Below are 13,814 nucleotides of genomic sequence, written 5' to 3'. Positions count from 1 at the left end.
TAAGGTGTCACTTGATACCCTCCATCGTCTTTCCTGTTTCAGGAATGAGCAAACTGGTGGCAGCCTTAAGTCAGATGGTGACATCTCAGGGGGCTGCTTATAATTGAGCAAGTGCTACCCCAGCTGAAGAGAATGTGCAAATATTTCCAGTTTGGCTTTTAGGCTTGGTTTTTGAAACCCATATATTAGAGATAAACCCTGAGATGGGACCTTTTGGTCAGTTTACTTTCAAGTAGATTGTTGTCAGCAGCTAGCAGAAATGGAATAGTTTATTCAAATTCAGGTGTATCTTTCATCTTATCAGTTGCATTTTAGCCCCTGTAAGGCAGTTTTCAGGGTTTTGATGGTGAATCAAGGGAGAGAGAATGTCAGAGTTGAATATCAAAGGTACTTTTAGTAGCTCTAGATAACCTTACATTACCTAAACCTGGTGCTTAAATCTCTACCATATAGTCATCCAGCCTATGATTGGATAGCTCCCTGCCTCCAAGGGAGCCTTTTCCATGTTGGGGCAGATTTGATTGTTTGAGCTCAAGCCTTCTGCTTATGGTTTTCACATACCAGCCCTGGTTTATCGTCTTGCTCCAGAGAGTAAGTTTATTTCCCTTTGAGAGACAAATTCATTAATTACTTGAAGATAGTAACCTGCTTCTCCTAGGTTTTTCCTTATCCTTGCTAAGTACCCCCGTCCCTTCAAGCCCTCAGAATATGTCCCCAACTTCCCTCACCCTTCTGGTTGCTATTTTACAAAATATGCTTTGATTTGTCTGTGTTCTTCAAGGGCAGCTTCCAGGAGTGAATGTAAAACTCGCGTTGTGGGGTTAACAAGCATAGCGCAGAGCATGACCGTAACTGCCCTCATCCAGCTTATGCAGTTGAGGGTCACATTAGTTTTTTGGCAGTGGCGTGCCGTTGACTCATGTTGGGCTCATTGACAGCCGAAACCCCCAGGCTCTCTGAGTATTCTGCTGAGCCAGGTTTCCCCCATCTGGTAATTGTACAGTTGTTTTCCTGGACCCAAGTTCAAGACCTTACATTTATCCCTAGCAAGGACAGTAAAGCCTCAATCAGTCAAAATTGGAACCCTCAAATAATGGAAAATACTTTGGTGAGCTCTACTTCTTGGAAAAAGAGACAATCATAGGGAAATAAGCCAATGTAGGGATCTAGTTTAAAAAAGAAAACCAACTTCCTGGATACATCCTTGAGTCAGTACACATTCTCTTTAGCCCCTTACTCCCACCCTATTTCCATCCACACTCCTGAACAAGGAGAGCTGGTGGCAAAATAATGACCCTGGTGTATTTATTGCAAGAACCTGAAAGATCAAGTAAACAACGAGGGTCTGTTGTATTTTCAGAGCCAACAGAAGTGAACTTGTGCTTACTTCCCAGTGAAAATGGTTGAAACAAAAAGGGTGTTGTGCTTAATTAACCAGTGTCGAGTTCATCAGACTGTCCCATTCTACATTCTGCAACTGGGCATCTGTTCTTCCAAGAGACAAGCACTATCTATCCACCTTTCCTTGGTTCTCTCACTCTAAAATGAAGTGGCCCAAAAGGCTGCCCAGTCTCTGACAAGCCTGCACAGCACCAAGTACAAAATGGGACCTGTCTGCTCAGTCATCTGTTAGTATCTAACGTGTTTTTACAAATGACCCACTAAGATAGCAGGCACCATGTGATTTGGGGTCAAAGCCTCTAAATGCTCTGACATGAAACGAGTAGGCCTTAAAAATGCAGGGAACCCAAACTTACACAGTTTTCTTCAGCGAGGCTAGATCTCCTCCATGATATACTTACTGTGTGGTATTTAGAGCAAAGAACTTCCTAAATATTTGAGTTGTGTGTTTTCTGCTCTGCTTGTCCTGACCCTTAATGGCTCACTCTCATTATGTGGAATTTCTTTGCCTGAAAATGGGCATTTATCAAGACTCTGACCTAAGTTACCACTTTTATTAATTACCCATTTCTTGACTAAGAGAGGCTCACACCCTAAGTAAACCCATGGACTGTATGTGGGGACAGAATGGGTGCAACTCTTAAGAGGACCCAGAGGTTTCAGTGGATAGACCCTGTTGCAGCCATTTGTCCATGCAGAGCTTGGGGAAACAAAGAGGAGGACAAGTGAGGAGTAATGGCAATGGCAGGTATAAAGCTTGGGAGCCTGCTGTCAGACTTCCCGATGCTCCTCTATCCCATAGTAAATCGAGATAAGAACAAGAAATGACTGCAGCGCTGTTGGAAATCCTAATGCACCCACATGCAGATTCTTAGTCCTCCAAAGGAATCCCCTCACTTTGTTATGGACAAAGCCAGAAACTCAGGACCCCACAGTTGAATGCCCAGGAGTTCCCTAGTGCTCCCATGCCCATGGATCCTTTGGAAACAAATGACTTTTGTAGGCACCCACTGTGCCTAAAACACACGCTTTTATTGAGCATATATTATGTGCTAATCATTGTATATGATTATATACCTGTCTCCAAGTACTGGAGACATAATGAACCCACAGAGAACTCACTGTTTAATATGGGTGATGAATGGGAAGAAAAACTTTAGTATGATATGTGCAATAGTAGGCTATACATGGTACAAAAGTATTAGAAAGTTGGGGGGATTTGATTTCATCTAGGAAGAGGGCAGGATTTTGAAGGCTAGAGAAGGGGAAGAGGAATGGGACAATCTGGCTCATTAACAGCACATGCAAAGGCACAGCTGTGTGAAACTGCATGATGGGCTCTGTGAACTACAAGAAGGAATGAAAGTGGTAGCAAGAGTTGGGGGAGTTCAAGTTTTTGTGTGCCATATTAAAGAATTTAGGTTTTAACCCAAAGGATTCTGGAAGCCATTGGAGCGTCTTCAGCAGGGCAGCGAGTGCACTGAGGCATTGTGTTTTAGATAAAACACATTAGCAGCAACATGGAGGATGTGGTGATGATGGACTAGAAGTAGGAACATCCCACAAGAAGAGCAGGAAGAGTTCAGAGGAGAGATGATGGCTCACACTACAGCAGTGCCAGTGAGGAATGAAGGGCGACATTTACAAGGTAAAATCAAAAGTTTTTTGTCGTTTATCAGAAGTGGAGAGTTTCTCACTGATGGTCATTGAATGGTGCCATTAACTGAGGGAGACATCCAGGAAGGTGAAGGAGGGGTGGGACTGGAAAGATGAGTTCAGCTCTAGACATACTGAGGTTGAGGTAAGTGTGGTGTTTTCAAGTGGAGATGTCCTGTAGGCTTTGGGCTGTATACCCCTGGGATTCTGCAGAGAGAGAGATTTAAGGGTAGTTGACACAGGGAAGGTGGTTGGAACAGGAGAGCAAGGAGGTCATCTGAAGTGGGAAAAGCCCTGGACAGAGGAGGGGAGTAAGATGTTAAGCAGCAGAAGTGGTTAGCAATGATGGAGGGCATGGCAGCAGGGCTGGGCAGAGAGGCCAAAAACCTTGCATTTCAGAAACCAGGGAAGGAGCAATTGTTGGGAAGGAGGCAGTGGTTAACAATGACAAAAAGGTCACTAAAAGGTCAAATGTGAAAAGGACAGAACATTTACCATTGGGTTTTCATTACTAGCTTATGGTGACCGTAACCAGAGCAGTTTCAGAAGAGTGAGGGCTACTGGAGGAGTACGTGGGATGGGAGAAGGGGAGGCCCAGTGAGTAGACTACTTTTCAGAGGAGCATGGATGAGAAGGGAAGGAGAGAGAGGAATGGAGGGTTTTGTTTTTGAGATAAGAGATTTGTTTATTGACTGTGGGAAAGGGAATAATAGAGAGGGAGAGGTGGAAGATATAGGAGAGAGAAGAAATGACCAAGGCAGTGCTGTTCCAAAGAGGGGGAGAATAGGGGCAAGAAAGGGATAAGCAGAGGTGGGCAGATCAGGGTTGAACAAGAGAAGAGTGTGCCGACATGCTGGGGACACTGACATAGCTCTGTCTGTAAAAGGGTGATGGTGGGAATCTGAGGGAGAGCACACTTGTTAGTAATGGTTTTCTTTTCTTTTTTTTTTTTAAAGCATACTTGATTTTTAAAAAAAATTTATTTTATTTTTGGTTGCGTTGGGTCTTCGTTGCTGCATGTGGGCTTTCTCTAGTTGTGGTGAGCGGGTACTACTCTTCCTTGCAGTGCACGGGCTTCTCATTGCAGAGGCTTCTCTTGTTGTGGAACACAGGCTCTAGGACGCGCAGCCTTCAGTAGTTGTGGCACGTGGGCTCAGTAGTTGTGGTGCATGGGCTTAGTTGCTCCACGGCATGTGGGATCTTCCCGTAAAACCTGGGTCCCCTGCGTTGGCAGGTGGATTCTTAACCACTGTGCCACCAGGGAGGTCCCAGTCATGGTTTTCTTAATGGGAGTCTTGGAGAGCAGAGGAGTAATAGTTTACTCACCATATCTAGAACACTTAATGGAAATCCCAAAACTACGGATTTGGTAATATTTCAGAGCATGAAAGTTTCTCTTTTTTTCCAGATTATGGTTTTCTTTCTTTCTCTCTTTCTTTTTTGCTATTATGATGTATTTTTAAAACTTCATAGAAAAAAGAGTCCAATAATGATTATACTTTATTATCAGTTTCAATTTCATTAATGTTTTGTCATTGAACACAAATATATTTATCTAGTTGTAATCAATGTCTGCGTTTAGCTTTTTTTCATGTAACATCATTTCCCATATAGTTCTTTAAAAAATTTATTTTATTTATTTATTTTTTGTGTGGTACGCGGGCCTCTCACTGTTGTGGCCTCTCCCTTTGCGGAGCACAGGCTCCGGACGCGCAGGCTCAGCGGCCATGGCTCACGGGCCCAGCCGCTCCGCGGCATGTGGGATCTTCCTGGACCGGGGCACGAACCCGTGTCCCCTGCATCAGCAGGAGGACTCTCAACCACTGCACCACCAGGGAAGCTCAAAAATTTATTTTATTGAAGTATAATCGATTTACAATGTTGTATTAACTTCTACTGTATAACAAATACATATATATATTCTTTTTCATATTCTTTTCCATTATGGTTTATCACAGGATATTGAATATAGTTCCCTGTGCTATACAGTAGTACCTGTTGTTTATCCATTCTCTATATAATAGTTTGCATCTGCTGGTCCCAAACTCCCAATCCATCCCTCTCCCATCCCCCTTGGCAACCACAAGTCTGTTCTCTATGTCTGTGAGTGTGTTTCTGTTTCATAGATAAGTTCATTTGTGTCATATTTTAGATTCCACATATAAGTGCTATCATATGGTATATCTTTCTGACTTCATTTGGTATATAATCTCTAGGTCCATCCATGTTGCTGCAAATTACATTATTTCATTCTTTTTTTTTTTTTTTTTTTTTTTTTTTTTTTATTCTTTTTTTATAGCTGAGTAGTATTCCATTGTACATTTCCTACATAGTTTTATGTTATTTCCGCTCTAGGTATTTGGTATTCAATTATACTGCTATATCCCAGTTATTGGGCCTTTGGATTGTTTCAACTTTTTGCTAAATAGTGCTACTATGAACATATTGGCACAAACTTCTTTTTCTTTTAGGCGATTCCCAAGTCAAATGTAATGAACAGCTTTGGAGCTCTATCTACATATTTTTTAGGCTATTCTCTGGGAAGACTGATCTTACAATTGCCCAGACCTTTTTAACTGTGTTCCATGTGGGATTGTCCTCCCCTTTGGTGGGGGAACCTCCAGGGAGGAGGGCCCCTGAGTGGTGGCAGTGGGGTAGAAGGCCATTATGGCCACTTGAGGCTGAGGAATGCATGTTTTCTCTGGTTGGCCACCTCTGAGTGGAGGCTGGAGTTCAGAATGTCAGCAGAATGGCATAATTTGCCCCTGAGACACATACATGGGGTCTCAGCCATTTTATTACAAGGAATCTAGTTTTCCACCTTCCTTTTCTGAGGTATTTACAAGTACTGTAGACCTTGAAAGGCCTACATTTAGTATGCTTTTTTTGGTAAAGTCACAGATGTTGAAGATACTTCCATTAAGCAAATGTCAGACAAGTATAGGGTTTGCTGTCTGATCTTTTGTAATGTGACCATTAATGGTTAATCAAGTTCTTGCTGCATCTCTGTCCAGAGCTGACTCTGTTATCCTTGATTCTGGCCTCATTCCAGCTTGGACAAGCACTGCCTCTAAGAACGAGTCCCAGTTAAGTACTTTTTGCCTCTTGCCCCTGATTGGTATGCAGCTCTGGGCTGAATACCTGCTTCACTCCACCCAAGACATGGCTGTACGTCTGTGGTGGGTGAGACATTTTCTGGGAAGTTTCTCATCCGGAAAGGTCTATAAGGAGCTGCATCACAACAGGTGTTTGGTCCAGAAGTTGTTACTTGAGTCTTTCTCAGGGGGAAATAAAACACAGACCTTGGGGAGAGAGGTCTGGGTTTGAGTTATAGTTCTATCACTTTGGAACCAAGTAACCTTGGGCAGGTCACTCAAGCCTGGTCACTCAAACCAGGTTCCCTTGGTTTTTTCATCTATGAAATGGGTTGTTGAGAAGCTCTAAAGATAGAATGTAGAATAAAAGAGTTCACTAACTCGAAGGCACTATATAAATGTTGCTTGTTAGCTTCCTGGTGAACTACTCTCCTTCAGATACCTCTGATCCTTAATGTGGTCCAACTTTTCTGATGGGATCTTAGTCATTTATTGATAATGATGGTTATAATCACAACTGACATTTACTGCATGCCTATTCTACATACATTATCCCATCTCCTTCACTTAATCTCTATCTCTCTGAGATTTCCTCATCTGTAAAATGGGACTAATACTAATATCTACTTGTGACACAGGTGAGGATTAAATAAACCAATTTAGCATAACGTCTAACACATTTAATAAGCACTCAACAATTGATCGAATCATGAACATTATATTATCCTATTTAATTCTCACTGCCCTATGAAGTAAATAGTGGTATTATCCTTATTTGACAGAAGAAGCGTTTGGGATTCAGATAAGTGACTGTCTTAGGTCACCCAAATAATGATTTGCAGAATCAGGATTCAATCTGAAGCCAGTCCACTGTGGACCTCTTAGTGGGATCATCTGTGTCATGTGACCACACCAAAGGTATAAGTTAGTAATTTTGCTACCCAGGAAAATTCAGTTCAAGTCAGCAGCCATTTGGTGTTTGTTATTTACCAGGTGCTACTACTGCTGCTGTAGGTGAAGGCAAAGACACCAGACACACGAGTTCATAGTGTCAATTCCCAATATTAACCACTAGTCCTACTTTTCCCTGGTATAACCTCCCTGGTCTTCCCCTTTGCTCGGCCCCATTCTTAGGGATTAGGTGACTCCATTTGACCTCTACCTGCCCTCCCTCGGATGGGCCTCAGAGCCGACCTATTGCTTAGCTCTTCTGAGTCATGATTGTCAGAAGTCTTTGTAGGCTAATGCTACCTTCCTTTATCATTTGTCACGTAAGTGGCCACATATTACACAGGTGCACATTGTTGGTTTTACTCACACATATAGGTGCTGGGCATATTATTTGTTATCAGAGCAAAGCCTGTTCCATCCTTATACTGAAAGTCCCCTGAGAGCAGGGACCAAATCTCTTCCTCTATTTGTAATCCCTTCTCTCCCACCAGAGGAAACAATGTTTACACCTAGCACCCAACTGAAGAAGGAAGTGGTGTAGCCTCCCTAAGCTGTAGAAGATGCCAGTAGGAGAGCAGGCAGGATTCCAAATGGGTGGGTGAAGCCAGAGGCTCCTAAGAACACCAAAGGAAAGCTAAGTATAGTGTCCATTTGAGTAACACCTTTTGCTTTTCAAATTAATCTTGTATTTTTTCATAAGCACGGCCCTCTACTAAGCTATCCCTGTTCTCAAGGTCCATGCAGATAGGGGCCTGACTTATTTTTGATAGTGGTGGAACTTAATATAGAGGTTACATAGCTGTGAGAGGCCAGTGGGAATAGTATAACCAGATTTTATTCTCATTTGCCCTTCAGACCAAGCCAGTGGAGGAAGCATTGACTGGTCTTATGACTCTGGAATCAAATAATCATTTGAATTTGAACTGGGAGACACAGATCGATATGAGTTCCTTCTGCTGGCCAATCAGATCTTACCCACAGTGAAAGAGACCTGGTTTGGCTTGAAGACAGTCATGGAGCATGTGTGAGACCACCCCTATTAAGGCTCTTGGGAATAAACACCATTAAAAGCTCTTTGGTTTGAAGCAAAGTTGGGCTGTGATTATTTATTTATTTTTTAAAATAAATTTATTATTTATGTATTTGTTTATTTTGTCTGCATTGGGTCTTCGGTGCTGTGCGTGGGCTTTCTCTAGCTGCAGTGAGTGGGGGCTGCTCTTTGTTGTGGTGCGTGGGCTTCTCATTGCAGTGGCTTCTCTTGTTGCGGAGCACGGGCTCTAGGCTCACGGGCTTCAGTAGTTGTGGCACGCAGGCTCAGTAGTTGTGGCTCACAGGCTCTAGAGCACAGGCTCAATAGTTGTGTTGCATGGGCTTAGTTGCTCCGCAGCATGTGGGATCTTCCCGGACCAGGGCTCAAACCTGTGTCCCCTGCATTGGCAGGCGGATTCTTAACCACTGCACCACCAGGGAAGCTCCTGCATTGTGATTATTCCTTTTTCTTTTCTTTTTTTTTTTTTAAAGATTTGTAATTTTTTCCCTTAAACTTATTTATTTTATTTATTTATTTTTGGCTGCATTGGGTTTTCGTTGCTGCGCGTGGGCTTTCTCGAGTTGCGGCGAGCAGGGGCTACTCTTCATTGCGGTGCACGGGCTTCTCATTGAGGTGGCTTCTCTTGTCGTGGAGCACGGGCTCTAGGTGCGCAGGCTTCAGTAGTTGTGGCTCACGGACTCTAGAGCGCAGCATCAGTAGTTGTGACGCACAGACTTAGTTGCTCTGCAGCATGTGAGACCTTCCCGGACCAGGGCTCGAACCCATGTCCCCTGCATTGGCAGGTGGCTTCTTAACCACTGAGCCACCAGGGAAGCCCCTGATTATTCCTTTTTCTAATCCTGATATAGGAGCATTATATCTTTGATTTATGTTGCCCTTAAACACAGCAACACTGAGCTGTACCCCTTTATCTTTTTAATCCCATTTTAAGCAAAATGCTACCAACATCCTTTAAAAATTAAAAACAAAATTGTCGTGAAATATACATACCATAAAACGATTTTAACCACTTTGAGTGTACAATTCAGTGACACTAAGTACATTCACAGTGTTGTGCAGTCATCACCATCCATCTCCAGAAATTTTCCACCGTCCCAAACTGAAACTCTGTACCCCTTAAGCAATAAGTCCCTGTTCTCCTTCTTTCTAGCCCATGGTAATTCTGTGCTCTTTCTGTCTCTATGAATTTGCCTGTTCTAGGTACCATATATAAATGGAATCATATAGTATTTGTCCTTTTGTGACTGGCTTATTTCACTTAGCAAATGTTTTCGAGATTCACCCATGTTGTGACATGTGTCAGTTGGTTCATCTTAATAGAGTAGCATCTTAGAGCTAGAAGGGGACTTTCGTGTTTATTTATTCAGTAAATACTAATTAAGCAACTGCATTGTGCTAAGTATCATGCTAGGTGCTGTATCCTCTGGTTGCATGTTACCTTCTGCTTTTCTGTTTCTGGTATGCTGCATCAGAAAAACTAGTGGAGACGCAAACCCATGACGCTCCTTCCTCCAGGCTGCCCCATCAAGTCTGGGTCTCAGATTCCATACAATTTCTCTTTAGACATTGGCTTCCATTAGAGATTTATATTTTCTTCATGTTGATGGCTTTCCCTGGGAGAAAAGGGTGGGAAGTGAATTTCAGCTTGCCTAGAATTCTGGGTACTTGATTCTTTAGTTCACATTTCTTGCAGATTCAGGTCTCAGCTTCTCTTTTTACTAATTTCAAAGATGAAATCTATCATAGTGAAGTACAGCCCAGCCTTTGTGATAGACCAAGGTGGGCCTAGGAGTTCACTTCCAGTGTTGGAAGGACAAAAGAGCCCCGACAGAGGCCCCCAGCTCCACAACTCCTGACAAAGACTCTTCTTGACCAAACCTTGGACAGGCTTCCCTGAACTTTCTTTTCTACTAGCCTTGTCCTTGGGCCCTAAGTCAGTCTTAGCAAAGAATCCTGCTAAGTAATCCCCCAATCCTTGACATCTGATTGAGTTCCTCATCCTCCATCATTGATGTCTAAGTCCTTGGCCTGCCTTTAGCAATAATTTGTTAGGTCAGTTAAGCAAGAATTCCCCCTACCCTGATGTCTCCTCTTAACAGTTTTCCATCCACTGATCCCCTTGCTCTGCTATCTTTACGTATTTGAAGTTGAACACAATTACTCTCTCCTATTGTATCTTGAATAAAGTCTTCCTTACAGTTGTAACAAGTGTCAGAATAACATCTCTTTAACACTCTCAACCATGACCCTTGGTTGAATCTACTCCCCTTGAGAAAGTGCAGAAAGTATGTAGATGGTGGGGGACAGTAGGGTGGGAGAGGCTTGTGGGATTTGGGGCACCTAGGACAGACTGAAAGGCCCCAGAGTCCTTGAAGAAGTCATGGAGATCATGAGTGTCTTCCATTTGTTCTGCTGTGACTTGGTGGAAAGGACACCAGACTCAGAATCTAGTAAATGCAAGAAAGTCTTATTATTAATAATACCATTAAACCTTACCTTTAGCTCAGATTTCAAGGAAAACTGATAATTTATTCAAACACATTCCTCCTATACCACTTACCTCATATATTTCTGCCTTTTTAGTGGAGTCATAAGAATTAGGTGTCAGATTCATAACAGAAGCCACAAACTTTCATCATGATCTGCTGTCACCAGAGAAGGGCTTGTCAAGTGTGTTAAGTGTGTGGTCTTGGAGTTGGCTTGGGGTTTCTTTGATAGTCTTTATTTATTTATTTTTACTCTAGAGGTAACTTCATCTCAGGTTTATAATCTGGCCTCCTCTATCAGTATAAATTCTATCCAGCACTATGGGACTTGCGTATTTACTCAAAAGACACTATTTAAATACCAAGTGATGAGCATTATAGCACCCTTAGCACAGACTTTTCCAGCCTGAGGAGCAAGTTCCTGACCTTGTAAATCAAGAGGCTTGGCTTTTATCACTCAAAAGGAATGAAAGAGGCATCTGATGTACTGTCAGAGTTTCAAGGGTGCTTGAGAGTCATATTAGCATTTTTGAGGACATGAGACTGCCTCAGACTCCTTATAAATACAGCTTGACTCAGCCACTCTATGATTGACACCCTTGGGACATGAAGTGGATACTGTTCTTTGGGGACCTTATTGGGTCCAGCATCTGTGGCCAAGAAAAGTTTTTTGGGTAAGTTCCTTTTGGACTTACTATTACTTGGTTAGTTCAGAGATATGGGAACCAAATGGATTTGGAAATGAATGGCTGATTATACCTCAAGTGGTACAGTGCCGGACTCCTGTCCCAGCTTTGCCCCTGTGTCATCCTGGGTCAATTACTTCTCTCTCAGGCTCAGCTTTATCTGTGATATCAGGACTAGGTGGTCTCCACAGTCCCTCCCCAGCTCCCTAATTCCTGCCAATACTTTTCCTTCCTAGTTCTTATTTGTAAGGTCAGTTTCAGGCATTTCTATTTTCTTACTCCTATATTATGAATTACTAAGAATTACCAGAAATTGTTTCAATTTCTGCCATGTTTAAGGGAAAACTTGGGTCATAGCCTTTTTGGCTTCACTTCTCTGTTAATGGTTAAGGTTTGGTGGAGCTTTCTCATCAGCATTTGGCATATGGAGATTTGATAGGTCTTGCCTAGCCGAAACTATGAAAAGTGACATGCAAGGATACAACTGTACATTCTGTGTGTGTGTGTGCATGTGTATGCACACACATGCACACGTGCTCCACACAGAATTCCTTGAGGTTTGCAAAGGAGAGGACATTTGGGAGGTAGGAGAGGTGAAAGGATGGTATGGTACCCTACTAGAAGATTGGGGGGGATGGAGTCAAGGTGGCAGTGTGGGAAGACACGGAGTACATTTCTCCCCACAACTAGGGCACCTGCCAGACACTGGTGGGGGACCTTGATGCCCAAGAAGACAGGAGGAACCCCCAAGCGAATGGCTGGGGGTTGGGCTGAAGCTCCTGCAGTGGGAGCTCCCAGTCTGAACCACTGGACTAACAGAGAACCTCAGATCCCAGGGAATATTCATTGGAGTGAGGTCTCCCAGAGGTCCTCATGTCGGCATCAAGACCCAGCTCTACCCAACAGCCTACAAACTCCAGTGTTGGAAACCTGAGGCCAAACAGCCAGTAAGACAGGAACACAATCCCACTCAACAACAACAACAAAAGAGACAGCAAAAGAATAAGTCACAGATGAAGGAGCAAGGTAAAATCCTACAAGACCAAATAAATGAAGAGGAAATTGGCACTCTACCTGAAAAAGAATTCATAGTAATGATAGTAAGGATGATCCAGAATCTCGGAAATAGAATGGAGGCATGGATTGAGAAAATACAAGAAATGTTTAACAAAGACCTAGAAGAACTAAGAACAAACAAACAGAGATGAACAACACAGTAACTGAAATGAAAAATACACTAGAAGGAATCAATAACAGAATAACTGAGGCAGAAGAACAAATAAGTGAGCTGGAAGACAAAATGGTGGAAATAACTGCTGAGGAGCAGAATAAAGAAAAAAGAATGAAAAGAATTGAAGACAATCTCAGAGACCTCTGGGACAACACTAAATGCACCAACATTCAAATTATAGGGGTCCCAGAAGAAGAAGAAAAAAGGGTCTGAGAAAATATTTGAAGAGATTAAAGTGAAAAACTTCCCTAAAATGGGAAAGGAAATAGTCACCCAAGTCCAGGAAGTAAAGAGAGTCCCATACAGGATAAACCCTAGGAGAAACACACCAAGACACATATTAATCAAACTAACAAAAATTAAATTCGAAGAAAAAATATTAAAAGTGGCAAGGGAAAAGCAAAAAATAACATACAAAGGGATCCCCATAAGGTTATCAGCTGATTTTTCAGCAGAAACTCTGCAGGCCAGAATAGATTGACAAGATATACTTAAAGTGATGAAAGAGAAAAACCTACAACCAAGATTACTCTACCCAGCAAGGACCTCATTCAGATTTGATGGAGAAATCAAAAGCTTTTGAGACAAGCAAAACCTAAGAGAATTCAGCACTACCAAACCAGCTTTACAACAAATGCTAAAGAAACTTCTCTAGGCGGGAAACACAAGAGAAGAAAAAGACCCACAAAAACAATCCCAAAACAATTAAGGAAATGGGAATAGGAACATACATATCGATAACTGCCTTAAATGTAAACGGACTAAATGCTCCCACCAAAAGACACAGACTGGCTGAATGGATACAAAAACAAGACCCATATATATGCTGTCTACAAGAGACCCACTTTAGACCTAGGGATACATACAGACTGAAAGTGAAGGGATGGAAAAAGATACTCCATGCAAATGGAAATCAAAAGAAAGCTGGAGTAACAATACTTGTATCAGATTAAATAGACCTTAAAATAAAGACCTTACCAGAGGTAAGGAAGGACACTATAAAATGTTCAAGGGATCAATCCAAGAAGAAGATGTAACAATTGTAAATGTTTATGCACCCAACTTAGGAGTACCTCAATACGTAAGGCAAATGCTAACAACCATGAAAGGGGAAATCGACAGTAACCCAATAATAGTAGGGGACTTTAACACCCCACTTACACCAATGGACAGATCATCCAAACAGAAAATAAATAAGGAAACACAAGCTTTAAATGACACAATAGACCAGATAGATTTAATTGATATTTATAGAAT

General features: G+C 42.3%; 2 protein-coding genes across 2 annotated transcripts in view; both read left to right on the top strand.

Annotated features, from left to right (window-relative positions):
* Positions 1 to 8,146, top strand: part of CPA2 (carboxypeptidase A2) — a 41,208-nt gene extending 33,062 nt beyond the window's left edge. Inside the window, 3 exon segments of the mRNA XM_024763034.1 lie at positions 71 to 77; positions 1,551 to 1,628; positions 7,959 to 8,146. Of these exon segments, the coding sequence (XP_024618802.1) occupies positions 71 to 77; positions 1,551 to 1,628; positions 7,959 to 8,146 (273 nt within the window).
* A 3,100-nt stretch (positions 8,147 to 11,246) lies between these two features.
* CPA4 (carboxypeptidase A4) overlaps positions 11,247 to 13,814 on the top strand; it is a 30,865-nt gene continuing 28,297 nt past the window's right edge. Inside the window, exon 1 of the mRNA XM_024763023.1 lies at positions 11,247 to 11,314. Within this exon, the coding sequence (XP_024618791.1) occupies positions 11,247 to 11,314 (68 nt within the window). The remainder of the gene's footprint in view (positions 11,315 to 13,814) is intronic.

This window comes from Neophocaena asiaeorientalis, unplaced genomic scaffold, assembly GCF_003031525.2.
Source record: "Neophocaena asiaeorientalis asiaeorientalis breed wild unplaced genomic scaffold, Neophocaena_asiaeorientalis_V1.1 scaffold681, whole genome shotgun sequence".
Lineage (NCBI taxonomy): Eukaryota > Metazoa > Chordata > Mammalia > Artiodactyla > Phocoenidae > Neophocaena > Neophocaena asiaeorientalis.
This window is presented reverse-complemented; position numbering and strand designations above follow the sequence as displayed.